Raw genomic sequence first — 27,999 nt, 5'->3', positions numbered from 1 at the left:
TAAAAGTATTAAAGAAATACACACTTTAATTAGCTTTTGGATTAAAAATCATGAAAATGTAATCAAAAACAATTTAAATTTATAAAACTCTTGAGAACAATATGTACACCAATAACAGCTTTCAACAAAAATGGATTTCTGAAATAGGAGATCAGCTGAATGAAGAAGAATGGAAGCAAGTGTGCAGAGAAATTCACAGAACAATAATTTCTAAATATTGGAGGGAATTAGTGTGGAAATTATATACAAGGTTTTTTATTACTCCAAATGTACTTTGTAAAATTAACACATTAATGAAATCAGACTGCTAGAGAAAATGTGGGTATTCTCAATATGAAAAAAACAGTTAACCTGATACATATTCTTGGAAAATCACCACCAGAGCTGATGCAGGAAACAGACCAGTACCTATACAGAATATTCAGAATCGCAGCCCTGTAGCAAATTACAAGGAACTGACTTCAAGTCCATCAGTTTAAAGATGGAAAATAACAATACAGGAAATCTCAGAAATGGAGAGAACAACATATAGAGTTATAGAGTGATATAGAGCGAAGACACAGAGCATAAAAGACGAGATATGAGGGCACCAATTAACTTATGAAATTATTTAAACTCAGACTAACAAAATAATTTATAAAAGGACAGACGCAGATCTTGGGACTCACTTTATCAGTGTGAAAATCTATGTAATGATATGTACTGTCACTATACGTTGACCTTTTTGTTGTTTGGTTTGTTGACGGTAGCGTAGAGGCTGCTGGGATCAGTGGAGTCTCCAGCAGAGGAAGAGGAAGCTTTCACAGTGCTGTAGGTCACTGCATCATCACCTTCATTGTTAGTCTGTACCTGTGAAGCAAAAGAGGAAGAGCACAATACATGAAATACACAAGATGACAGGAGAAAAGCAGAAGAGGTAGCTCTACAGAAAAACAACACACAAACAACACGATGCAAAACAACATGATGACAACACTACATAAACACAGCACAATGCCTGATAATGAAATGCACCAAAACACAGAAACACAGCATAAAGCAATGTCATGAGTCACAGCATGAGCACAACATACTCCAAAAATATAAACTGTAAAACAAAACCCCCCTACCACAGACTTCAACACAGTGAAAAATGACAGCTCTACAGAGCACATCAAAGTGTAATACCACACAGCGATGCAAGACAATGCAACACAATGCTATAAAAATGGAAATTTGATCATCTACAACTGGGCAAATTCCACCTGCTGATGCAACACGTTCTCACTCCCGACTTGTCACATACTAAAGCTTGGTCAGGACCCTGTGGCGTCACTTTTTAATGCACTGGGTACCCCTTTAGCATTATTTTTCGACTGTCACTGTTAAAAAATAATTATATTTTATGGTGTGACAATGTGGTGGTTAAGGTCTGGTTAGGTTTAGGCACAAAAACCACTTGGTTAGGGTCAGGGAAGGATAATGATTTGGGTTAAAATAAAAACTAAAATAAAAATGACAAGGTGGTCTCGAACCGTTCTCTGTGCTGACTTCTCACTTTATGCCAACAACGTTACAACCCGTCCACCTCCTAATAAGAAAGTCAGCTTATATAGATATCACCTCAGAAATGTTGATATGATACGTATTGTTGAAATGTTAATATGCTTCATATTTCAGGTGTTGAAATGTATCTGTGATTTGCAGAAACATACAACGCCAACGTTTTATTTTGGCGGCCAGGCTGAAATTTGTCACCTTATTTAGATGTCATCGGTCTCATGGCGTCTATTTTAGACGTTGTGGGAGTTCAACAGAAGTCGGACTACCCTGCACATTGAAAAATGATGCTAAGGGGGTACCCAGTGCGTTAAAAAGTGACACCTCGATATGTGATGAGTTGGGAGTGAGAACGGGCTTGCTGGTGAAGATCACATGCGCCTTAACCACTAGACCACCAGGATGCCCCCCCCCCCTCTCCCATTAATCATCTTACAACCCCTCAGATTTATCTGGTGACCCTTTGGAGGGGCCCGACCCCTAGGTTGGGAACCACTGGACTAAACTAGCTAACTGTATATAAAGTAGTGTAAACTAGCTCCACCTCCAGCAGCTACAACAGTAACATGCTGCTCTAACACTGATGCTTCACTATTAATAATCTAGTTGAATAAAATAGTTTGTGATCTAGTCTAGAAACAAGAAAAGGCGACAACAAAAATACAAAGTTATAGGCAACTTTTATCTTCCATTAACACTTCCCCTGATATTTTTAAACCTGCATTAACAGATTTTTTTTTTTTTGGGGGGGGGGGGGGGGGGGGGGGGGGGGGGGGGGGGGCAGTGGAAACAAGTTGTGAACACAACACTGACCTATAATTTATAAGTTAATATGGCTAACTTCATGCTTATTTCCACATCCAGCAGTTACAACATTATCATTCATTCATTCATCATGTTACTGTCTACCTGACTACCAAATACCAACTCCAACTCCAGCTAGTCTACAGCTAACTGTGTCTGTTTGCTGTTTGGTGCTGAGCAGGTAGTGTACAGCTGGATGAGAGCGCTGAGAGTCAACAAGAACAGTAAAGTTGCAGCCGGACAGCTAAACAATGAGCTGAAACTTGCTATAAAGCTCCGTAAAGCCGAGAGGAGCCGCTGATTATTCTCTGTAGGTTCATCACAACTAGTGACACCTCTCAAATTACACATTGTCAGCTCATACATTGCTTTAAAAATAGCAAAGGCATACTTGGACTGAGCCAGACTGGCTAAATTACTGCTTGTGCCCCTGTGGTTTAATGGCCAGTAACAGTAGCTGAAGCTGTTAGGTGGGTCAGCTAATTGTGTGGTGAAAGCTAACATGCTCTCTCAAAGCCTGAAACATGGACTAAGTGAGTGATAAACGTGCTATGTGCTAGAATTTGGTGTCTAAGGTGTCCCCTTGCTTCGTGGGATGATTAAAACAGCCAGAATGATGCTGAGTCAGCCCATTTTTATAGGCATGGGGGAGTGGCAATGATTAAGAGGCTGACGCTGAGAGTGTTCCTTATAGTGAGACATTCAACCTCTGGGATAATACAGTACAGTATAAATGTTTTTCCTTCATGCAGTAACAGCACCAGTATATCCAAACACACAGCTTACCCGGGCTTTACTGTTGGTCGACTTAATGTAGTTGACGGAGGCGTAGGAAACACCATCTTCAGGATCAGCCTGCACAGTGAAGACAACATTATGACTGATCAAATTTATGCTGAGTCATGCTTCTTACTGTCCTCTATCCATCCTTATTAAATCTCTTACAGTCTGTCTTTTAACCTTTTTGACTTCATGTCCCTTTTAGAGTGTGTGTGTGTATGATGTCTGGGCACGCGGTTATTATTCACACATGCATGACTCGCTGCTTCGAACTTCTAAAGTATTCTAGTTTCGTTTTGTGCATAGTTCTACTTCCCCTTTTCTCTCTTGCAAAGGGAAGTTAAATTCATTTAGAGAAAAAATGTAACTGTTTTCTTACTGCTCCATTTTACAAAAAAAAAAATATATATATAAAAAAGGTGAGTGTAACTGTACTGGTTGTGCTGTGTGATCTCACCGTGTCCTCCTGACTTGTTTCTGGTGTCTGAGTCACTGGGTTTAAGCTCGGTCTCTGGAAAAATACAGTTTTCCATTTACATCAATGGCTGCTTATAGAACGTACTGTGAATCATACTTGTTAAAGGAATCCCTTTTCCTTACAGGGTTAGTGTCATGCTCTACTTCTGTTTTTTCTTTTCAAATATCCGTCTCAAGCTATATATGAAATACAATAACGGTACAGATTTTTCTGCAAACGCTGGTCTCTTTTTTGAAAGTCATAACTGTATAAACATTTGATTATTAAGTTTTAAAACTCACAATGCTGTCATCCATCTGTGTTCTGTTCCCTGATAAGACAAATGAGAGAGTTGACTTTAGCTTCCGCAGTGGAAATTCAGGTTAATCAAAAGTTCTTATTTATAAAATTTCAATCCGTGAATGCTCTCACCTTTAGTTTTCTTCCATCTTATGAATGCCACAACAATTATTAAGAGTGCAGCTAAACATACAGCCATGACAACGAACCACTTCCAATCTAGAACTGTAAGAAAAACATGTTTGTTTACAGTTTTCTTTCCTTTTAAACATCCTAAAAGAGAATTTATTCAACATCTTACTAGGATCTGGTTGCTCTAGTTCTAGTAAACAGTATTCATGTATTATCTCATTATATAAGTATGCAGATTGTTTTGAATGTGGCCTGAGAAAATTCATTGACCTCTTACAGAACTGTTTCAAAGATGCCTGTTTTCTGCTTTGCTTCTTTTTATACAAATCAAACCCTCATAAAAGATATCAAAATACTGCAAATAGAGATATGCAAAGTGTTAAGTCTCTACCGGGTAGTTTTGTTGGACCATCATTTCGTGCAGACGGTTCGTTTTCCTCCCTTGTCATGTTTCCTGTTGGTGTAGGTGAACATGAAATTAAAGAAAACAAAAAAAGATGAGAAAATGTCTGTTTTTTTATCATCTACAGTAACTTTAAATCCACCAAATAAAAAAAACTTACCGGGTTTCTCACATGAGGACTGAGGGGTGAAGTCACACAGCAGTGTCCCGCCGTTACGTTCAGTCACTTTACACTTAAATAACTCAGAATAATGTGACGTCTGATTAAGATTAGAAGCTGTAAATTTCACAGCGGCTCCACAGGAACCTTTCTCCAGGTTTGTGAAATCCTCCCTGTTACCGTCATACAGCCACTCCACTGTGTCTTGACAGTATTCATATTTCAACACAGAGCAGGTTAATGTCACCTTATCATCATCCTGATGTTCATGAACTGGGGAGATATTGTGAGAAAAAGACAACAAGAGTAAAATTAACTTCATAACTGTAATTATAATCATTGTAAAGTTTCAGTATATTGTTCTAACAAGACAGTTTGAGCTGAAAACATGAAAGAATGATGTAAATACTCACTGTTAATAACAGACAGATAAACTTTAGCATCTTGACCTTGTTGTCCTGATCTGTCGTACTGTCTGCAGCTGTAACGACCAACATCATCAACTGTGACCTTCTTTATAACCAGAGAACAGTTTGCTGTAACACTCAGTCTGTCTGATTTAGCTTTGGCATTTTCACCAATCTGCCCAAGTTTAATCAGCTCTACTACTGGTGAGTATTCTTCTCTACTGTACATCCAGGTAGTGCGGTCACATTTGTCCTGATCATTTATCACATTTTTACAAGGCAAAGTGACTTCATCTCCATCTCTGACAGTGATGTAAGAATCTTGTCCTGTTACTGCTGTTGAGAAGATGAGAGAGAAATATGAAAAATTAACCTAAATAAGGACATGACTGTTATCCTCAAAGTTAATGTGAGGATAAGTTTAAATACAAGACATTCATAAATATGTATTATCCACTAAACTCTCTGTGTTAAATACAAGAGGGTAGTAACTAAAGTATTATATGTATCCTTACCTTTAAACTGAAGCACCAGAATCAGAAATAAAGATATTTTAATCCATCTGAATTCATCCATCTCGTTGTTCTGACGCATTGAACGGTCAAAGTTTCTCAACTAGTGCTTCTTTAAAAGAGAGACACAGCATCTACTTCCTGTTATTAGTAAAGTGTCACTTCCTTATAGTGACTTGAGTGTTTTTTTCCCTTCTTTCAGTAGAAGAATGTATGTAGACACAGCCTCCTATTCTCATTTCTCTAAATATCTTATAGATATTGAAACAGGCAAAGAGTCAGGTGTAGTTCAGTGTGGAGATAAAAGCCTCTGATGTGTTTTTTTAGTTCTCAGCTTGTCGGATGATGTGGAGAAAATCTGCTCCTCTGACTGGACGGATCAAACTCCTCCCTCAGTCACAGTTCAACAAGAGAAACGTCACTCACAGCAGAAAACTTCATAGTATGAGCTGAGAACTGGCGTTGACAGTGACGTCTCTCCAAACCCACCAAACACAACCACAACACTCCTCCTTTACATTGTGGTGTCTCTGCGTCAAAGTACTTCCCATCTATAACCACAAGCTCTGTTCATATAATTCTTTTGAAATCGGCGTCATTCTTTTCTCACTTTCTGTGCACAGGGATAGTATTTGCATTTTTAGAGGTAAAAAACATTATCACAGCTTGCATTCTTACTTTGCAGCTTGTAACATTAGAAACACTGATGTGAGCTGATGCAAAGTTTTAGCAGTAAATAAAACAGAAGGAAGTCAGTAGATTTAACAAGGTCTGTTACAGTTTTCATTCATTTTAGACTTGGTTTGGTTGTCGGTTGGAGGAGGAGGACTGAGGAAGTTGGAAATTAAACTGTCAAGGCGTTAAAATACAGCTTATTAAAAACTTCCTGGTGATGTTTGACACCACACATGAACACAGAAGTGAGTCAAACTCCTCGCCCACCAGAATATGAAGCATAGCAACAAGAAATTACTGTTAGAAAAAACAAATGTGGTGATATTTTAGTGGTTTGAGAATTGTTTGTTCCTCACTGCAGTTAATATTTTTCATTAAGAACTGAGAGGGAAGTATTTTGGTATGAATGTGGGTACAACATCAACGAAACTCTGGAGGTTTTACCCTCTAAGTTTGCTAAGATGACCAAGTTTGCATCATAAGGTTCTTGGGAACAAACACTTTATTAACACAGAAGAAAAGCTGCTGCTCTTTGGGCGCATGTCAAACTTCAGTGGTTGTTCAGTGTTGTTGCTTTTCTGTCTTCTTCTCAGCAGTTTTGCTTCTTTAACTGTAATATGTGATCATATTCATGTACCTGTTGTTTAGGGTTGTAATGATAAGGCTCTACAGTATATGTTGCAAGACAAAAACGTGGCTTCTTTCAAAGTCTGAGTGACAGCAGTCCAGCCAATAACAACAAAATAAAATGATGGACATATTTTTCTGGGTCTTGTTTAGACAGAAACTTTTAATCATCACTATGTTTTGAAAGTGGTAGTAGGCTGATTTTGTACCTATGCTGATGTGGCTGTTCAAGTTGAGGTCACAGTCCATGATGAATACCAAGGTTTTGATGACTTTACTTTTCAAAAAAAGGGATTTAGCATAAGCACTGACCTTTGACCTGTCTTCTTTGACCTTAAAACAATTATTTCAGTGTTATTTTTTGATTATTGGGATGAAATTTGGGGTATCTGCATAATTACAGTAAGATATTTGAGCCAGTTTGAGCTTACATACTAACATTAGAGGCCCAATAATGTTTGACCCTTGGCGAACTCACTTTCCAACAATCACTTCTTAGAATCAGGGGCAGCATGTATTATCTTCAGATAACATTTCCTAGTTCTTCGTTCCTAACCGACCTCTCATTTTGTCTAAACAAACAAGGGGCGAGAGATCTTACTTAAAACAGAACAATGTGGTTATAGCATATAAAAGGTCGAAGATAAGGTCAAGAGTGAATCATGCTCTTTTACAGACAAAATTGATCAGTTGAATACACCTCTACACTGGATTAATGATCGTCAAACTATTAAAGGGGCCATATTATGAAAAACTCACTTTCTCAGTGCTTGTGTGTATACTGTACTATACTGTGTGTATATATACACTCTGACACACTCACACTGAAAACTCACAAATCATAACCCTTCTTCTTTGACCTTTAGGTTTCTGCTGCTGCACATTCAACACAATCACAGATAATCTAATGTATACAAATAAATGAAGTTGTTTCTCCCCAAAAGAGCCCTGAACTCCCAGATTTTCCTCCCAGCTGACTGTTGAAGTTTTAAAACTGAGCACAGGTCACAGTGGAGTCAGCAGAACCTGAACGCACCATCAGATATTTACCTGACTGGCTGCTGGACCAGAACGCTTCGCTGTTCGGCTTCTTACTGAGTTTAAAACCTGCACAAACACAAACAGTGAGACATTCACAGTCCTGCACTGACTTACAGTCTCTTTATGTACACATTTGTCTTTTTATACATCAGTTCAGTTGTTATTTTCAACTCACAATGTTGAAACCATCAGGTGGTCTCTGGTTCCCTGGAAAATAAATCACAGAGTAACATTTCAGATCTAAAGTTACAGTTTGTTTTACACTTAAATGTTGGTCTGAATTTTCTCACCTCGAGCTCTGAAGAGAACAGTAATCACAGTGATGAGGAGGAGTTCAGCCACACGCATCACCAACATTATGTAGCTCAGAGCAGAACAATCTGTACGAACTGTGGAATATAGAAATATGTCACTGAAGAAAGTTTGTTTTAGAAGAAATGAGTGCAACAACCAGAATGCAATATTGACATCATCACAAGTTGGTCCGATGATAGTTTCCAGAATTCATCTTCAATTCTCTCCACTGTAAGGCAGAGTAGCAGCAGTAGATAGCTCCTTGCGTTAGCCAATGCAACAGCTGGCTTGTTGTAGCAGCCTGAAGGACTCTTTATACATCCATGGAAGGACTGTTGTTAAGCTAATGGGAGAAATGATCTGGACTGTGCAGCACAGTAGCAGCAGGACACCACCAGGGAGCGGCTGGAGAGAGAAGCAACCTGAGAAACAACCAGGAGAGTTAGCTTGTTTGTCATTGTTGCTAATGATGTCAGACTGGTTAAACAGCAGCCATAAAGTTCTGTTAACTAAAAGATGACCAATAGTCACAAATGGATGTTATGACATGAATACTTCATCTCCATGATAGAAAGAAGAAGACATCAGATAACGTAAGTCAGATGCAGCTTCTCTCTCTCTGTCTCTTTGGTCGCTAATTTCATCTCTGATGGTTAAATGTCTCTGTGTGGCTGTTGTGTGAATTTATCTCTTAACAACAACAATTTATCTTAACAAGAATGCAGCAGCGATATATATATATATATATATATATATATATATATATATATATAACACATTATATATATATATATAATGTGTTGTGGGTAGTTTTCTTGTTGAAGTTACAGTGAGTTGTCTGGACTCGCTCATTTATGTGGAATTGATCCCGTTTTTAAATGAGTGGTTGTTCAGTCACCTGTTGATGTTGTGTGATTAGTGAATGAGTGCAGGAGGTCTGGCTGCTTGCTTCTGACAGTTTCTTTAGTTCATTTTTAAGCTGAGCCGTATATTGAGTAATAAGTTTAAAGTAACTAGAATAACAAGTGTTAACTGGTGGTGTAACTGATCGTAGTTGAGCCGAGATCCGTACGGATTTCCCCCCACGGTTCGGCAGGCATATGAACTGCGGATTAATTGCAAAATTTAATGTCTCATTTAAGACAAAGTAAACAAACTGCTCTAAGTACAAGTCATGGGCAGACAGCATGTTGCTAAAAGGGATTTTGAAGGGCAACGATCAAACCAGCATCTAACGGGTCCGAAGTGATATCTGCAGGTATGTTTACATGCTGTTTGATGTGCTGCAGCTGAGCAGCTAATTAGCATCTAGCTGCTAACTGATGTTAGCGGTGAATGTTTGTTTGGTGGCTTGTTCAACAAGCTGACGGACAAGACGTGTGTTCATGTTTCTAAGTTATCATCAAGTTTTGATGATGTGGACAGAGGCTGTTTTATTCACTACTGTGTTTAAAAGAGGAAGGTATCATGCCTCATATTGCAATAATTGAGCATTGAATATTTCATATATTTTATTTTATTTTATTTCAACATTGGATATCTTAAATGTTGTTTGTCTTGAATGTTTTTATTTAAGACCATGGGCAAAAGTTCATTGCTGTTTCATGCTGTAAGTTACAGAATAAATAGAAATCAAAGTTTTATTTATCTCCCACTTTTTTTTGCTGATCCTAGAAATTATCCGATCTGTGACTCAAATCCGTGATATGATCCGAACTGTGAAATTTGTGATCTGTTGCACCCCAGTGTTAACATGTCAGCTTTGTAGATTATATTTTGTATGTCGTGCACATAGATAAGAGTGTGTAAGTCATGTATTTGATACGCGCAGTAATACTTTCTGATGTGAACCTACACTTTTAGATCTGTGAATGTTTTTAGTGTTCAGTCTTTCTAGTATTCAGCACTGGTCTGTTCCTGTATCACATTATAAGCTTTGTGGTACTTTATATATTTCTGCATACTAAGAAAACAAGGGGAAAAATGGAGTGAGGGTGACAGTTTAGTGATAAAGTGCTGTAGAAAAATACCATCAAAACTAAAATTGTATCTGTATCCTCATTGTATCTTTGAGGTCAGTTTTTCTGAGAAATGAGAGGTGTGTCAAGTGTTTCAGTGAGAATGTGGAAACAACAGCAGCAGAGCTCTGGAGGTTTTACCCTCTAATGATGACCAGATAAGAATCAGAAACACAAGAAGCTCACAGGAACAGACAGTCAACACTTTATGAAAAGACAGAGGAATTTTCTGCTGAAATCTACTTTAATCTCTGGAAGGTTTGAGGTCTCTGAGACTCCAGCAGTGCACGTTAATACATACTGATGCTGAGTAAACTTGTTTATACTTAGTTGAGCTTCAGTTCAGGCAGGTTTAACATTTAATATGAAGGTTTTTCATGCTTTATGCACACTGCAGAGGTGACTTTGGTCATTTGTATTAACACTCATCACAATCAAGCAGTAACTTCCACACCTTGAGGCTTCAAACCGGCTCTGTCCGTCTTTATATGCAGCCTATGATCACAATGCATTGTCATGTGCTTTAACACTGCTGAATGTAGATTGAATTATTGGATTTCTGTGCATTCTCAGGTAACTTTGAGTGTATTTCTATTTGTATTTAGACACATTTTAGATCCAAGTGTGAACAGAGGGAAGATTTAGAGGTGAAAGAACAGACAGATAAGGGAAGTTGTGGTCTGAGTAGAAGCAGGAAGTCTATAGCTGAAAATATCCACCTTTCATTATCAGTCAGAACACTGTTAGTACATGAAATAATTACACAACAGAATTAAGTGGTTAATATTTCTTTATTTGCATATTATATTATTATCAGATATAATAAAGAGAAGACTGTTACTGACTGCAGTAAGACTCAAAGCTCATTCAAACCAAACACATGTTGGCTTCCTGACAAACATGTTAACAATAGTAAATGAAAGTTAAAATGAATTCTTCTGTAAACTTAAACATGAAACTGATCTGAAGCTGCTGCAGCTTAAAAAGCAGCAACAAAAGTCTTAAAGTCAAGTCTAAATTCTTCCACTTGAAGCAGATTTAAGGAAGTTAAATGAGTTAAAACGTGAGAAAAGTTTGAGAAATAATGCAGGAAAAGACATTTAATGAAACTCACAGCTTCTTAACAAGAGATAAAATCCAGATTTGAATATTGTTGTCCAAGTCAGACTAAAAATAAAAATTTCTCAGCACACAAAACATACAAATCTCAAAGTGATCTTATGATTCTTTCTTTATGTAAAGAATTCAACTACTCATGTAAAACTGAGACCATATTAATGATATAACAGCAAGGGAGTCATTTCTCTGGTGAGTTGATGTTGGTGTGGAAGTCGTTGATCAGTGGAGTCTGACAGAAGTAGAAGGTTCTCCAAAGTTTTCATACTTCACCGCACCATCATCTTCATCATTCTGCTCCTGTGAAAAACAACACAAAGAAACCCACTCTGACACACTCACACTGAAAACTCACAAATCACAACCCTACTTCTTTGACCTTTAGGTTTCTGCTGCTGCACATTCAACACAATCACAGATAATCTAACATATACAAATAAAGTTGTTTCTTCCGCAGAAGAGCCCTGAACTCCCAGATTTTCCTCCCAGCTGACTGTTTTAAAAGTGAACACAGGTCACAGTGGAGTCCGCAGAACCTGAACGCACCATCAGATATTTACCTGACTGGCTGCTGGACCAGAAAATATAAATCCTGCACAAACACAAACAGTGAGACATTCACAGTCCTGCACTGACTTACAGTCTCTTTATGCACACATTTGTCTTTTTACACATCAGTTCAATTGTTATTTTCAACTCACAATGTTGTCATCAGGTGGTCTCTGGTTCCCTGGAAAATAAATCACAGAGTAACATTTCAGTTCTAAAGTTACAGTTTGTTTTACACTTAACAAATGTTGGTCTGAATTTTCTCACCTCGAGCTCTGAAGAGAAGAACAGTAATCACAGTGATGAGGAGGAGTTCAGCCACACGCATCACCAACATTATGTAGCTCAGAGCAGAACAATCTGTACGAGTATTAATTAGAGAAACAACATGACTAAAGGAAGTATGTACATTTGACATATTTTGGTAGGTTGTCACATTTAATAATCAGGTTCATGTGAGCTGTGGAAATAAAAACCATGGAAATAAAAGATTCACTAGTTGCATTTGTACAGCAGTGTATTGCTGCCACCATGACATAAAATATTTTCTCAGTTTCTTGATATAACAAGAAAACATTCTGAGAAAAACAACTTGTAAAATTATGCAAGTTATGCAGCACATTGCTGCTCTTTATGGGTTCAAGAGCTCAAGAAGATATCATGATATCAACTGCAGTTGGACCTCATGTTATGAAAAATGACAGACAGGTAGAAACAGGAAGAAAAAGAGGAGCCTTATATACCAGGGGAGATATTTACTGTGCGCTCACGTTTCATCACTGTTAATGAGAAACTGATAAAATATACAGACACAAGCACAGCAAAGCACGTTTTAACTGCTTTTCACTTTTTGATTGTTTGGGGAAAACCCCTGTAACTTATGCATGTAACGTGCGCATGCATGTCACCATGGTTACACATATATGCCTTGATGGTTCATGTCCAGAAGCTGGATTTAATGGTAGTTTATATACATTGTTTCACACCAGCCTAAACTAGATGATAACTGGTCGACTTTCTGGGGAAGACCTGGTCTGATTAGGAGAGATGATGTCAGAGTCTGCTCTCCCCCTCACCTGTTGCTGTGGGAATTATCCAATCATTCAGTCTCACTCTCTGCTCTGCCACACCCCTCATTAGTTCAACCACTTTCACCCGGTGCTCCCACCTGCTCATCATCTCCAATCAAGCCAGTATATAAGCTGCCTTGGCCCACTCCCTCTTTGTCAGATTGTCTATGCCACTATGCTAAGTCGTCTTGCCTGCATCTTCGGACTGCCTTCCTGGTTCCTGATCAGCTCGTCTCTGCCCCAGTAAATCCACCAGCCTTCTGTCCCTGACTCTGAGTTCTGCCTGCCTGTTCCCTGGTCTTTGTCTGCTTGTGGTTGAGAGACGTTCCGATTCCTGCTTTGCCATCGTCTCTGGTTACATCTGCTCTGCTGCCTGCTGCTGAAGCAGCCCAGTCCACGACGCCCTGCCTACTGCCTTCCAGCAGTGAGTACCACCCCTCGTACACTGCTGCTTCCCCCGGAGCTCTGGACTAGAGACTGTTCTTGTGCAGTGTTGCATCTTTCCCTCTTCGACACCGATCAAGCCTGCCTTAGAACTGTTGGACTGTTGCCAGTGCTGTGGTTTGTCTGCCTTGGGAGTGGAAGATCAGGGTTTGATTCCTGGTGGAGCCATACTCATCAGAACTGTTTCTCTGACTGTGCTACTATTGTCTTGACATTGTGTGGGATAAAGACTGTAAAATTGATATTGGTGTCATTTGTGCTGCAATTGGGTCCATTCTATACCCGTTAGACATACATCCCACTTTGGATGGAGCTGCTCTCATATCTAGAAATATGGCTGAGTTTATTAGTAGACCTGAACCATGACAACCCAGAGTTGAGACCAGGAGGCAGAGCTGCAGTCCTACACGCTTCTCTGTGCTTCCATTAGAGCAGTAACCCACCCAAAACCACAGAGACTGTCTGTCCCCTGACCACTCAAATCAATTCAATCTAAAATAAACAGAAGAGGATTCAGCATAAAAATGTCATGAAAATCAACACCACCACTGTAATAGTACAAGACAATAGGAGAATTAAATGTGGACTCTTAAACATTAGATCTCTGTCATCTGAAACTGTATTAGTAAACAATCTAATCTCAGATTATCATTGATTTTTGTCATGAAGAATATGTCAGCCTAAATGAATCCACTCCCCCCAGTCATATTAATACTCACATTCCTCGAGACAGCGGCCATTTTCAACTCAAGCTTAATCATCAACCCTATTCCTAAATTTAATTATTACTGATCAGAAAGTCTTGTTCTTAGTCTCTCACCCAACCTGCAAAACTTTACGTCCATTTCTTTGTTATAATGTACCGTCCTACTGGTCTGTACTCTGAAGCTGTACAGACCAAGCTGTAGCTACATTTAAGGAAGCAATTCCATCAGTATTGAATTTACTGCCATGTTTCAATACAACAGAGGACTCTTATGTTAACTTTAGTTCCTCCCAAATTGATCATGTTGTTGTTAGTGCCACAGGATAATGGGAATAACACTCGACTCCATCACTCCTTTTAAAAAAGACGATTATAAAATATAAGAGGTTCGCTCCGTGGTATAACTCCCAACAACACAAATTAAAGCAAACATTCTGAACATTTGTCAGAATATGGTGTTCCACCAAACTGGAGGACTCTCGTTTAGTTTGGCAGGGTAGTCTTAAAACATATAGGAAGGTTCTCTGTAAGGCCAGAGCCGCCTATTACTCATCATTAATAGAAGAGAATAAAAACAGTCTGAAGTTCCTCTTCAGCACTTTGGCTGACAAAGAGTCATAACTGTATTGATCCATGTATTCCTATAGCTCTCAGTAGTAACAACTTCATGAGCATCTTTAATGATAAAATTCTAACTATTAGAGAGAAAATTCATCACCTCCTGCCCTCAACAGGCACCGATTTATCCGCAAACACAGGAACCTTAGAGGTAAAAGTGCATTATATTGAAAAGTGTTCCTAATATTTTTTCCATCCCATTAACATACATGAGGGAGGCAAAATATTAGGAACACTTTTCAATATAATACACTCCAGTACATCACCATCCACTATGAACTAAATATTAACATAAAGTAGAATTATCACCTTTCTGACAATGTCAACGAAAACTGAAACTATATAAACTTTGTAAAAGTAGAATTTATGGCAGAGCTGTTGTTGTTCCTAATAAAGTGCTTGGTCAGTGTTCAGTATATGACATACAGTATATGTAATTTATAGTAGACGGGGTTGGAAGATAATATGAGGCTTCAGCTTTCTCAGTTAGTCAAATAAAGTAACAGAGAGAGAGATACTGTAAAGAAACATACAGAAAATGTTGAGTTACCTTGTGATGTAATTGTAGCATCTTTGGTCGCAGTTGTTGCTGTTGTGGCGTCTGCACCTGGACAAATGAACAAAACCCAGAAATTATACAACCAGAAAATACTTCATGTTTACCATCTGCAGTACCTGAATGAGAAAGAATATCATCTTAAAACTTCAAATCTATAAAACACACAAATATTTTATGTAAATCTTTACATCAGTCTGAAGTGATTTTAAACAGTTCATCATATTCTCACCTGTTTTCTCAACTGTGGTCCAACAGCTGAAGATAAACAGCTGCACTTTTCTGTCATCATGTGTCACAATACACTTTTTGCAATTTGAACTGATTAAAAGTCTTTGTGAAAGAATGTCTACATCTACACTAGTAAACAGCTGTTTTCACATATTGCCGGGGCAGCAGTGGTTGAATACATTGAATAAAATGTTGAATACATATGAGTGACTTTGTTGCTCACCTTCTTGTGGTGTTGATGTTGTTTCAGGTTCTGTTGTTGTTTCAGCCACACCGGACAGATTAAATAACAAAAACCAACAAACTTTACAATGACAAAAACACATTGTTCACCATCTGCTGTGACTAAATGAGAAACATTTATATCAACCTAAAACTTAAAATACATCAAATAAATAAATGCAGTTTTATCATTTTTCATATCAGAATAAAGTGATTTTAAACAGCTCATCATCTTCTCACCTGGTTTCTCACATGACAACTGAGGACTGATGTTATACAGCTGCACTTTTCCACTGTTGGGATCTGTGACGTTACACTTCAGTAACTCATTTGATGTGCAAATAAAATGAGAAGTCAGGAAGGACACAGTGACTGAACAGGTAGACTGTGATGTCTTCAAGTCTTTGTTTTCTTTGTCCACATCTTTACCCTGATACGCCCACTTCACTGTGTGTCTGCACTGTCCACGTTTCAACACAGAGCAGCTTAACGTCACCTCATTATTGTTCTTATATTCAGTCACTGGTGAAGATGGAGATATTGTGAGAGAAAGACAACAAGAGTCAGATGAACTTCATCACTGTAATCATAATTATTGTAATGTTTCAGTATATTGTTCTAACAAGACAGTTTGAGCTGAAAACATTATGATGTAAATACTCACTGGTAACAACAGACAGATCAACCTGAGAGTCTTGACCTTGTTGTTGTCCTGATTTGAACTGTCTGCAGCTGTAACGACCAGCATCCTCAACTGTGACCTTCTTTATAACCAGAGAACAGTTCGCTGTAACACTCAGTCTGTCTGATTTAGCTTTGGCTTTTTCACCAATCTGCCCAAGTTCAATCAGCTCTACTGTTGTGTTTTTTGAACCACTGAAGAGCCAGGTAGTACTGTTACATTTATCCTGATCAGTCATCACATTTTGACAAGACAAAGTGACTTCATCTCCACCTCTGACAGTGAAGGAGGAATCTTGTCCAGTTATGGCTGCTGAGAGATATGAGAGAGGAATATGAACAATTAACTGAAATAAATAGAAATATGACTGTCATGTTCATTGTTAGTGTGAGGATCATTTTAGATACAACAGAACTTTCTAAATGTGTCTCATCTTCAGTTTTCAGTTCATTAAACTCAACATATTAACAACTAACAACATACTCGTCTCAATTTAAGAAGGTTAATAAAATACTAATTTTATTTTTTCTTACCTGAAAACTGAAGCACCAGTATCAGACACAACATTTGAATCCGTCTGAATTCAACCATCCTGCTTCTCTCTCTCATCGATCTCTGATTCTCTTAACTGTCGCAGTCTCTAAAGTAATGTGTGAAGTAAGGCATCTTCTTCCTGTCATTTGTACATCTGACACTTCCTCTTCCTCACTCTGCTGCATGTACAGTCCAGGCAGTAAGTATTTTGACAGTTACACAGTTTTTGTTCTTCAGGCTCTGTGTTTCAGCACATTCAATCTGTAATAAAACATTGAATACTGCATTAAAGTACCAAGTCTCAGCTTTAATTAGAGTAGTAACTGTAACTGTAAATGTCCAAATACTTACTGTCTGGACTGTATGTAGGCAGACTGATCAGAGTTTTGTCTCTGAATTCTTTTGCAACCAAAAACTAATTAACATATTTACTTTTGACAGTTTAGTTCTTATTCACTGTGACTGACAAGACACTGACTCACATTTCTTGATCAGTAATATGACGGGTAAGCAGCACTAAAGAGGTCAGAGATCAGATGTCACAGCTGTCTGACAAAGATCCTGTGAAACTGGGATGTAATCACGGATCACAAGGTAAAGAAATATGTTTCTGCAGTCAGAGCAGCCATATTAAACCATATTAAGTTTCAACAAGTGCACACTGTGTTCGTTCCCATGGTGTATTTGTGACAACGACGTGTTTGACCTCCTGAAAAGAAGAAGAGGAAGTTGAAGGTGTGAAGACTGTTAAGTTAGGTAAATGGTTGCAGTAACGCAACTGTTCTTAGGAAACACACAGACAGACATGTTAATCCATCTGAATTCAACCATCGTGCTTCACGATCCTTCTTTGTCGATATCTTCAGAACAAGAGATCGACGCTCTCAACTGTCAGAGTCTGTAAAGTAGTTTGTGTTGTAGAGAGATACAGCATCTACCTCCTGCAGTTAGTGTGATGTCACTTCCTCATAGTGACACTTAGTCTTTTGTCAGACGATGGATTTACTGTATTTTCATCCAAACAGTCAAAAACTCATTTTTACTTTGACATTTGTAACATTTAGTTCTGTCTCATCCACAGTGATGCAACGTTTTTGATCAGCAATAACAGAAGCTGCCGACAAAGATTGAACAGGATGAACATGTAGGATGGAGACATGATTATGTGTCACTGATTACAAGACAAAGGAATATGTTTCTGCCTTTTAAAGAGACATTGAGGCAATCTGATGCTGTAAGAAGCAAACTACTGTATATTAAGGCTCATATTTTGTCTCAAGTGCACACTGTGTCCAGTCCCATGATGCATTTGTGACAATGACGTGTTTGACCTCCTGAAAAGAAGAAGAGGAGAATTGAGGAAGTTGAGTGCGTGCAGACTATTAGGTAAGATAAATGTTTGCAATAATGCAGCTCTTCTTTTCTGTAGATAGTGTTTATTAGAAAACAGACAGGATTCATGGTGACGTCTGACAGCACACATGAACAGACAGGTGAAGAGTCAAACTTTGACTCTTGATGCTCAACATGGTGCAACATGGTGATACTGTAGCAGCTGTAAAAGAACAGATAAGATGATGTTTTAGTGGTCTGAGACCTGTTAGTTCCTCATTGTATCTTTGAGGTCAGTTTTTCTGAGAAATGAGAGGTGTGTCAAGTGTTTCAGTGAGAATGTGGAAACAACAGCAGCAGAGCCCTGGAGGTTTTACCCTCTAATGATGACCAGATAAGAATCAGAAACACAAGAAGCTCACAGGAACAGACAGTCAACACTTTATGAAAAGACAAAGAGGAATTTTCTGCTGAAATCTACTTTAATCTCTGGAAGGTTTGAGGTCTCTGAGACTCCAGCAGTGCACGTTAATACATACTGATGCTGAGTTAACTTGTTTATACTTAGTTGAGCTTCAGTTCAGGCAGCTTAACATTTAATATGAAGGTTTTTCATGCTATATGCACACTGCAGAGGTGACTTTGGTCATTTGTGTTAACACTCATCACAATCAAGCAGTAACTACCACACCTTGAGGCTTCAAACTGGCTCTGTCCGTCTTTATATGCAGCCTATGATCACAATGCATTTGTATTTAGACGCATTTTAGATCCAAGTGTGAATAGAGGGAAGATTTAGAGGTGAAAGAACAGACAGATAAGGGAAGTTGTAGTCTGAGTAGAAGCAGGACGTCTAAAGCTGAGAATATCCACCTTTCATTATCAGTCAGTGCCAGGATGAGTAGCAGGAATGGATGCAAATGCAGACACCAGCATGCAGAGATTGCAGGGTAGACAAAATCCTTCTTTAATCTTGTGGTGGTCAAGACAGAACAGGGCAAGACAGAACGAACAGAACAAAGCAAAACAGAACAAATGATCCAAGAAAGACTGAACAGAAAACCAGGACTTAAAAAGAAACTTAACTAATGAGGAGATGAGGTGCAGGTGGGGAGATGGGTGGAGAATTCAGGAGAGGGGAATGAACATACAGGGAGCTGATTGGCTGAGGAAACACAGGGAGCAGAGCAGGGCTGATGAGGCTAACACAGGGCAGGTGTGGGGAAAACAGGGCAGGGCTAACGAGTCCAAATGCAGAGCAGGTGTGGAGGAGTACATGAACACACGAGGGAAACAGAGCAACAGAAAACCAAAACCCAGAAAACAAACTCAACGCCACCAACACTAACCCATCCAAGACTAATCACGAACACAAACCCAAGTACACAACCCAACAAACTAACTAATAATGCAGTCCTCTAAACCCACCACCCAATTCATAAACAAAACCATATGACCAGAGGGACTGACAACAGAAGTGAACACAAAAAGTCCAGAAAAACAAAGTCCAGGCAAGATGTGACAGTCAGAACACTGTTAGTACATGAAATAATTACACAACACAGTGTAGAATTAACTGTTAAACATTTCTTTATTTGCAAATTACATTATTATTAGATATAATAAAGAGAAGAGTGTTACTGACTGCAGTAAGACTCAAAGCTCATTCAAACCAAACACATGTTGGCTTCCTGACAAACATGTTAACAATGATAAATGAAAGTTAAAATTAATTCTTCTGTAAATTTAAACATGAAACTGATCTGAAGCTGCTGCAGCTTAAAAAGCAGCAACAAAAGTAGCAAGAAAAGCTTGAGAAATAATGCAGGAAAAGACATTTAATAAAACTCACAGCTTCTTAACAAGAGATAAAATCCAGATTTGAATATTGTTGTCCAAGTCAGACTAAAAATAAAAATTTCTCAGCACACAAAACATACAAATCTCAAAGTGATCTTATGATTCTTTCTTTATGTAAAGAATTCAACTACTCATGTAAAACTGAGACCATATTAATGATATAACAGCAAGGGAGTCATTTCTCTGGTGAGTTGATGTTGGTGTGGAAGTCGTTGATCAGTGGAGTCTGACAGAAGTAGAAGGTTCTCCAAAGTTTTCATACTTCACCGCACCATCATCTTCATCATTCTGCTCCTGTGAAAAACAACACAAAGAAACCCACTCTGACACACTCACACTGAAAACTCACAAATCACAACCCTACTTCTTTGACCTTTATGTTTCTGCTGCTGCACATTCAACACAATCACAGATAATCTAACATATACAAATAAATGAAGTTGTTCCTCCCCAGAAGAGCCCCGAACTCCCAGATTTTCCTCCCAGCTGACTGTTGAAGTTTTAAAAGTGAACACAGGTCACAGTGGAGTCAGCAGAACCTGAACGCACCATCAGATATTTACCTGACTGGCTGTTGGACCAGAACGCTTCGCTGTTCGGCTTCTTACTGAGTTTAAATCCTGCACAAACACAAACAGTGAGACATTCACAGTCCTGCACTGACTTACAGTCTCTTAATGTACACATTTGTCTTTTTATACATCAGTTCAGTTGTTATTTTCAACTCACAATGTTGTCATCAGGTGGTCTCTGGTTCCCTGGAAAATAAATGACAGAGTAACATTTCAGTTCTAAACTTACAGTTTGTTTTAGACTTAACAAATATTGGTCTGAATTTTCTCACCTCGAGCTCTGAAGAGAAGAACAGTAATCACAGTGATGAGGAGGAGTTCGGCCACACGCATCACCAACATTATGTAGCTCAGAGCAGAACAATCTGTACAAACTGTGGAATATAGAAATGTGTCACTGAAGAGTTTTAGTTTTAGAAGAAAAGAGTAGAAACCTTTTTTTTCCTTTCCAATATACATTCAACAGTTTTTGGCAAATTTAAAACATTTTAAGGAGCATGTTTGTGTTTGCTGTGGAAATAAAAGAGTTGAACAAGTTGCATATGTGTCATATAACATAAATAAATCAGAATTTGCAAGTTTCATTCGCTCATCAGGATGAAATTCGTGCTTAGATGTACAGTATTCACTCTGTTGTTGAAATGTTTGGATTTTTTCCTTTATGAAATTTGAACTGATGAAAATTATTTTGTAAATGTTTAATTTGTATGTAATCCAATAAACACAGGAAATATCTCTTGTTGTGATCTGTAACATGTATGTTAAACATGTATTAACTGAGTTTTTTGGCTACTTGAGGGCAACAGAAACAAGAAATGAACACAACACTGACATGAACAGTGAACTTGTTAGCAAACAGTTGCTCATTTCCACATCCAGCAGTTATGGAGCAACATTATCATTCATTTGTATAAAGTAGAAAAGTATAAAGATTAACAGTGATTGGTTTGGTTGTTAGGTTGGAGGAGGACGACTGAGGACATTGAGTTGTAAATGCAGTTATGCAGCAGTTAAGGCGACAAGATACAGCTGAAAACTTCATGGTGATGTCGACATTTTAGTGTTTTGAGAATTGTTGGTTCCTCATTGTAGCTCAATATATTTTTCTAAGAACTAAGAGGGAAGTGTTTTGGGGTGAATGTGGGTTCAACGTCAGCAGAACTCTGGAGGTTTTACTCTGTAATGACTGAGTTAGCTTTATAAGGCTCTTGGGAACAAACACTTGAAAAACAAATGCTCTTTGGACTCATATGGAAAACTAATTTCATCCCTGAACATTTTAGGGTTTAACTTTTATATTCTGAGTACAAGATTTAGGTGATTTAGCTGAATATGACATTAAATAACAAAACACAACAAAAGATGATAAAATATCTCATTAAGTCTCTACCAGGTAGTTTTGTTGGATCATCATTGTGTGCAGACGTTTTGTTTTCCTCCCTTGTCCCTCCCATGTTTCCTGTTGATATAGCTGAACATGGAATTAAATAAGAAAACACAAAAAAGATGAGAAAATATCTCATTTTATACCATCTGCAGTAATTGAGCAACAATGATGTCATCTTATAACTTCAAATCCATCATATAAAAAAAACTTACCGTGTTTCTCAGATGAGGACTGAGGGGTGAAGTTAAACAGCAGTGTCCCGCCATTACGTTCAGTCACTTTACACTTAAATAACTCAGAATAATGTGACGTCTGATCAAGATTAGAAGCTGTAAATGTCACAGCGGCTCCGCAAGAACTTTTCCCCAGGTTTGTGAAATCCTCCCTGTTACCGTCATACAGCCACTCCACTGTGTCTTGACAGTATTCATATTTCAACACAGAGCAGGTTAATGTCACCTTATCATCATCCCTTTGTTCATTAACTGTGGAGATATTGTGAGAAAAAGACAACAAGAGTAAAATTAACTTCATAACTGTAATTATAATCATTGTAAAGTTTCAGTATATTGTTCTAACAAGACAGTTTGAGCTGAAAACATGAAAGAATGATGTAAATACTCACTGTTAATAACAGACAGATAAACTATAGCATCTTGACCTTGTGGTTGTCCTGATCTGTCGTACTGTCTGCAGCTGTAACGACCAAAATCATCTAGTGTGACCTTCTTTATAACCAGAGAACAGTCCGCTGTAACACTCAGTCTGTCTCTGGAATATCTACCAATCTGCCCAAGTCTAATCAGCTCTACTACTGTTGAGTTTTCTTTTCTACCGTACATCCAGGTAGTGCCGTCACATTTGTCCTGATCATTTATCACATTTTTACAAGGCAAAGTGACTTCATCTCCATCTCTGACAGTGATGTAAGAATCTTGTCCTGTTACTGCTGTTGAGAAGATGAGAGAGAAATATGAAAAATTAACCTAAATAAGGACATGACTGTTATCCTCAAAGTTAATGTGAGGATAAATTTAAACATGAGACATTAATAAATATGTATTATCCACTAAACTCTCTGTGTTAAATACAAGAGGGTAGTAACTAAAGTATAATATGTATCCTTACCTCTAAACTGAAGCACCAGAATCAGAAATAAAGATATTTTAATCCATCTGAATTCATCCATCTCGTTGTTCTGACGCACTGAACGATCAAAGTTGCTGAACTAGTGTTTCTTTAAAAGAGAGACCCAGCATCTACTTCCTCTTACTAGTGTCACTTCCTTATAGTGACTGGAATGTTTTTCCCTTCTTTCAGTTGAAGAATTTACGTAGACACAGCCTCCTATTCTCATCTCTCTACATATCTTATAGATATTGAAACAGCCAAAGAGTCAGGTGTAGTTCAGTGTGGAGATAAAAGCCTCTGATGTGTTTTTTTAGTTCTCAGCCTGCTGGATGATGTGGAGAAAATCTGCTCCTCTGACTGGACAGATCAAACTCCTCCCTCAGTCACAGTTCAACTTCTCTCTTAACCCACCAACCGCAACCACAACGCTCTCCCTTTACATTGTGGTGTCTCGGTGTGAAAGTACTTCTCATCTATAACCACAAGCTCTGTTCATATAATTCTTTTGAAATCGGCTCTCATTCTTCTGCACAGTGATAGTATTTGCATTTTTAGAGGTAATTCTCAGTACAAATGTAATTTCCAGAGACCTGGATGAGATATCCAGCAACCCAAAAACAAAACATCATCACAACTTGCTTTCTTTCAAAATTACAACAATGTGGGCTTAAGAAAGAATCCAAGAGAAGACTTTTTTTTCTAAAGTTTATATAAACATTTATTGCAAAGAATTTCCACCTTTTACAGTGAAGCCATGATACTGTTTTACAAAATACAGCATAGTTTAGGTGATTATCAAGCAGTTTATATTTCCAGATTATATAATTCTCAGTTATGATAAAGAGACTCTGTTGAGGCTGAAAGCTCATTCAGTCACACTACAAAGTTTACAAAAATACACTGGACTACTCACATGTTTACAATAATGCTATAAATAAAAATATATTTATTTCTTGTGTACACAAATCAATGAGTAAAATCTTAAATAGATTATAAATTGTTAAACTGGAGGCAATTTTAAGTAACTAAGAAAACACTCAAAATGATGTTATGATTCTATATTCTATATATTAGTTGATCTTAATGTGGAAGCTGTTTGTTTTCAGCTGTGGAGTCTGACAGAAGCTGAATGGTCTCAAAAGTTTTCATATTTCACCGTAACATCATCTTCATCTTCATCATAACGGACCTGTGAAAAACAGAAAAACAACACATCACACATGAGATTCAGAGTAAAAATGGAACAAATAAATGTTGAACTGGGATGCTCAGCAGTCCCTTACATTTAGTTATATCACCCACACAACCAGATTTTCCAGTTTTTACATTTGACAGACTCAGCAGACCCTGAACGCACCATCAGTTACTGTCTGATCAGATATTTACCTGACTGGCTGCTGGACCAAAACGCTTCACTGTTCGGCTTCTTCCTGAGTTTAAAACCTGCACAAACACAAACAGTGAGACATTCACAGTCCTGCATTACAGTAACATGGACTTTATTAATTGATTTTACACATCAACTCACAATGTTGTCATCAGGTGGTCTCTGGTTCCCTGCAAAACAAATCACAGAGTAACATTTCAGTTCTAAACTTACAGTTTGTTTTAATCAGACTTAATAAACTTGTGTGTACATTTTCTCACCTCGAGCTCTAAAGAATAGAACAGTAATCACAGTGATGATGAGGAGGAGTTCAGCCACACGCATCACCAACATTATGTAGCTCAGAGCAGAACAATCTGTACGAACTGTGGAATATAGAAATGTGTCAGTGAAGAGTTTTAGTTTTAGAAGAAAAGAGCAGAAACCTTTTTTTTCCTTTCCAATATATATTCAACAGTTTTTGGCAAATTTAAAACATTTTAAGGAGCATGTTTGTGTTTGCTGTGGAAATAAAAGAGTAACATAACATAAATGAATCAGAATTTGTAAGTTTCATTTGATCATCAGGATCATCCCTATATATCAAGCAATTCATGCTTAGATATAAAGTATTTACACTGTTGTTGAAATGTTTGTATTTTTTTTTCATTTTGAAATTTGAACTGATGAAAAGTTTACTTTATATATATAATCCAAAAAAAACAGCAAATATCTCTTGTTGTGATCTGTATATTAAACCTGTATTAACTGAGTTTTTTCGTTACAACAAAAAATAATCTACCAAACACAAATTTCCTTACTTTTTGTGCCAATTTTATGTGGGGAAAAATTCTTTTTGGGCGCCTGTTGGACCCAGAAGCTGTAATTACACAGTCTGGCCACTATGTCAAATTGGCTTCAAAGAAGAGCTTTTTCTATGAAAACAACTGCCTGCTGCTGCTGAACAATGCTATGAGAGCACTGAGAGTGAACCAAAACAGTAAAGTTGCATCCGGAAAGCTAAACAATGAGCTGAAACTCACTATAAAGCTCTGTAAAGCCGAGGGGAGCTGCAGAGTCACTGATAATTTTCTGTAGGTTCATCACTACGAGTCACAACCAACACATTACACACTGTCAGCTTAAACATGGTTACTGTAAAAACATAGATTATAGCCACTTTAAGACCAGAAGAATTACACAACAAGGATCTGAATCTGCAAACACTGCTTGCTGACATGTAGTGCTTTAAACATGCATCTTCAGTCTTGCCCAATTCTAGTAAATCTAGCTGTCAGCTGTCTGCAGCTGTCAACAAACTGTAACATGAGAAAATACCTCACGTTTACAATCTGTAGTAACTAAATGAGAAAGAATGATGTCATCTGAAAACTTTAAAAATCCATCAAATAAACAAATGTAGTTCTATGTTTTTGACATGAGGATGAAATGATTTTACAGCTCATCATACACTCACCTGATGATGGAGGGCTGTAGGTAAACTGCTGCACTTCTCCTCTGCTTTTGTCTGTCACTTTACACTTGAATAACTCATAATAGTTGGACTTGTGATGCAACGTCTTAAATGTCACAGCGGCGAAACAGTGAGACTGTGATGTTCTTACATATTGTTTATCCACATCCTGACCGTCATACAGCCACTTGACTGTGTGTCGGCACTCTCCATATGTCAACAAAGAGCAGTACAAGATGATCGTACTGGTGTCCCTATGTTCAGTCACTGGTGAAGATGGAGATATTGTGAGAGAAAGACAACAAGAGTCAGATTAACTTCATCACTGTAATCATAATTATTGTAATGTTTCAGTATATTGTTCTAACAAGACAGAACTGAAAACATTATGATGTAAATACTCACTGGCAACAACAGACAGATCAACCCGAAAGTATTGACCTTGTTGTTGTCCTGATTTGTACTGTCTGCAGGTGTAATCACCAACATCCTCGACTGTGACTATCTTTATAACCAGAGAACAGTTCGCTGTAAAACTCAGTCTGTCTGATTTAGCTTTGGCTTCTTCACCAATCCGCCCAAGTTCAATCAGCTCTACTGCTGCTGTGCTTCCTGAACCAACAAAGAGCCAGGTAGTACTGTCACATTTATCCTGATTAGTCATCACATTTTCACAAGACAAAGTAACTTCATCTCCATCTCTGACAGTGATGTAAGAATCTTGTCCTGTTGAGAAGATGAGAGAGAAATATAAAGATTAACAGAAATTGTTTTTGTTGTTAGGTTGGAGGAATACGACTAAGGATACAGCCTCATCTACAGTAACTTTAAATCCACCAAATAAACAAACTTACCGTGTTTCTCAGATGAGGACTGAGGGGTGAAGTCAAACAGCAGTGTCCCGCCGTTATGTTCAGTCACTTTACACTTAAATAACTCAGAATAATGTGACGTCTGATTAAGATTAGAAGCTGTAAATGTCACAGTGGCTCTGCAGGCACCTTTCTCCAGGTTTGTGAAATCATCCTTATTACCCTCATACAGCCACTCCACTATGTCTTGACAGTATTCATATTTCAACACAGAGCAGGTTAATGTCACCTTATCATCATCCTTATATTCATTAACTGCGGAGATATTGTGAGAAAAAGACAACAAGAGTAAAACTGACTGTAATCATAATCATTGTAATGTTTCAGTACATTGTTCTAAGAAGACAGTTTGAGCTGAAAACTTGAAAAAATGATGTAAATACTCACTGTTAATAACAGACAGATAAACTTTAGCATCTTGACCTTGTTGTTGTCCTGATCTGTCGTACTGTATGCAGCTGTAACGACCAAAATCATCAACTGTGACCTTCTTTATAACCAGAGAACAGTCCGCTGTAACACTCAGTCTGTCTGATTTAGCTTTGGCTGCTTCACCAATCTGCCCAAGTCTAATCAGCTCTACTACTGGTGAGTTTTCTTCTCTACTGTATGTCCAGGTAGTGTGGTCACATTTGTCCTGATCATTTATCACATTTTTACAAGGCAAAGTGACTTCATCTCCATCTCTGACAGTGATGTAAGAATCTTGTCCTGTTACTGCTGTTGAGAAGATGAGAGAGAAATATAAAAAATTAACTGAAATAAGGACATGACTGTTATCCTCAAAGTTAATGTGAGGATAAGTTTAAATACAAGACATTAATAGATATGTATATATGTGTTAAATACAAGAGGGTAGTAACTGAAGTATAATATTTATCCTTACCTCTAAACTGAAGCACCAGAATCAGAAATAAAGATATTTTAATCCATCTGAATTCATCCATCTCGTTGTTCTGATGCACTGAACGGTCGAAGTTTTCAACTAGTGCTTCTTTAAAAGAGAGATACAGCATCTACTTCCTCTTACTAGTAAAGTGTCACTTCCTTATAGTGACTGGAATGTTTTTCCCTTCTTTCAGGTGAAGAATTTATGACAGATATCAATTACTCATCTCTCTAAATATC

The 27,999-nt window shown here is 37.8% G+C and overlaps 2 protein-coding genes and 1 long non-coding RNA gene across 3 annotated transcripts; all 3 read right to left on the bottom strand.

Annotated features, from left to right (window-relative positions):
- Nucleotides 1-8: 8 nt before the first annotated feature.
- LOC122965554 lies at nt 9-27,846 on the bottom strand. The gene is made up of 9 exons (XM_044329698.1): nt 27,758-27,846; nt 27,259-27,591; nt 4,576-4,848; nt 4,404-4,466; nt 4,013-4,105; nt 3,883-3,911; nt 3,581-3,634; nt 3,130-3,198; nt 9-849 (listed from the first exon to the last, which is right to left on the bottom strand). The coding sequence occupies exons 1-9, from the start codon at nt 27,816-27,818 to the stop codon at nt 709-711; spliced, it is 1,116 nt and encodes a 371-aa protein (XP_044185633.1). The 5' UTR covers nt 27,819-27,846; the 3' UTR covers nt 9-708.
- Nucleotides 7,846-8,095, bottom strand: LOC122965580. The gene is made up of 2 exons (XR_006398259.1): nt 8,013-8,095; nt 7,846-7,903 (listed from the first exon to the last, which is right to left on the bottom strand). It is a non-coding gene; the product is annotated as an uncharacterized LOC122965580 (long non-coding RNA).
- On the bottom strand, nt 19,782-23,465 carry LOC122965559. Its single transcript, XM_044329705.1, has 8 exons — nt 23,157-23,465; nt 22,654-22,977; nt 22,241-22,513; nt 22,032-22,112; nt 20,914-21,015; nt 20,799-20,827; nt 20,633-20,689; nt 19,782-20,363 (listed from the first exon to the last, which is right to left on the bottom strand). Exons 1-8 carry the CDS (start codon nt 23,215-23,217, stop codon nt 20,286-20,288), a joined length of 1,005 nt encoding a protein of 334 aa, XP_044185640.1. The 5' UTR covers nt 23,218-23,465; the 3' UTR covers nt 19,782-20,285.
- Nucleotides 27,847-27,999: the final 153 nt, after the last annotated feature.

The sequence above is a fragment of the Thunnus albacares genome, chromosome 16 (genome assembly GCF_914725855.1).
Source record: "Thunnus albacares chromosome 16, fThuAlb1.1, whole genome shotgun sequence".
Taxonomy (NCBI): Eukaryota; Metazoa; Chordata; class Actinopteri; order Scombriformes; family Scombridae; genus Thunnus; species Thunnus albacares.
Note: the sequence above shows the minus strand (reverse complement) of the source record. Positions and strands in the feature narration are given on the sequence as shown.

Coding starts and splice junctions, on each gene's coding strand:
- LOC122965559 (XM_044329705.1), bottom strand. CDS start 23,217: ATGGATGAATTCAGATGGATTAAAATATCTTTATTTCTGATTCTGGTG. Junction 20,828..20,913: donor TCTTCTCTTCAGAGCTCGAG/GTGAGAAAATTC, acceptor TTTATTTTCCAG/GGAACCAGAGACCACCTGAT. Junction 20,690..20,798: donor GACCACCTGATGACAACATT/GTGAGTTGAAAA, acceptor GTGTTTGTGCAG/GATTTAAACTCAGTAAGAAG.
- LOC122965554 (XM_044329698.1), bottom strand. CDS start 27,818: ATGGATGAATTCAGATGGATTAAAATATCTTTATTTCTGATTCTGGTG. Junction 27,592..27,757: donor TCTGGTGCTTCAGTTTAGAG/GTAAGGATAAAT, acceptor TCTTCTCAACAG/CAGTAACAGGACAAGATTCT. Junction 850..3,129: donor CGACCAACAGTAAAGCCCGG/GTAAGCTGTGTG, acceptor TTTGCTTCACAG/GTACAGACTAACAATGAAGG.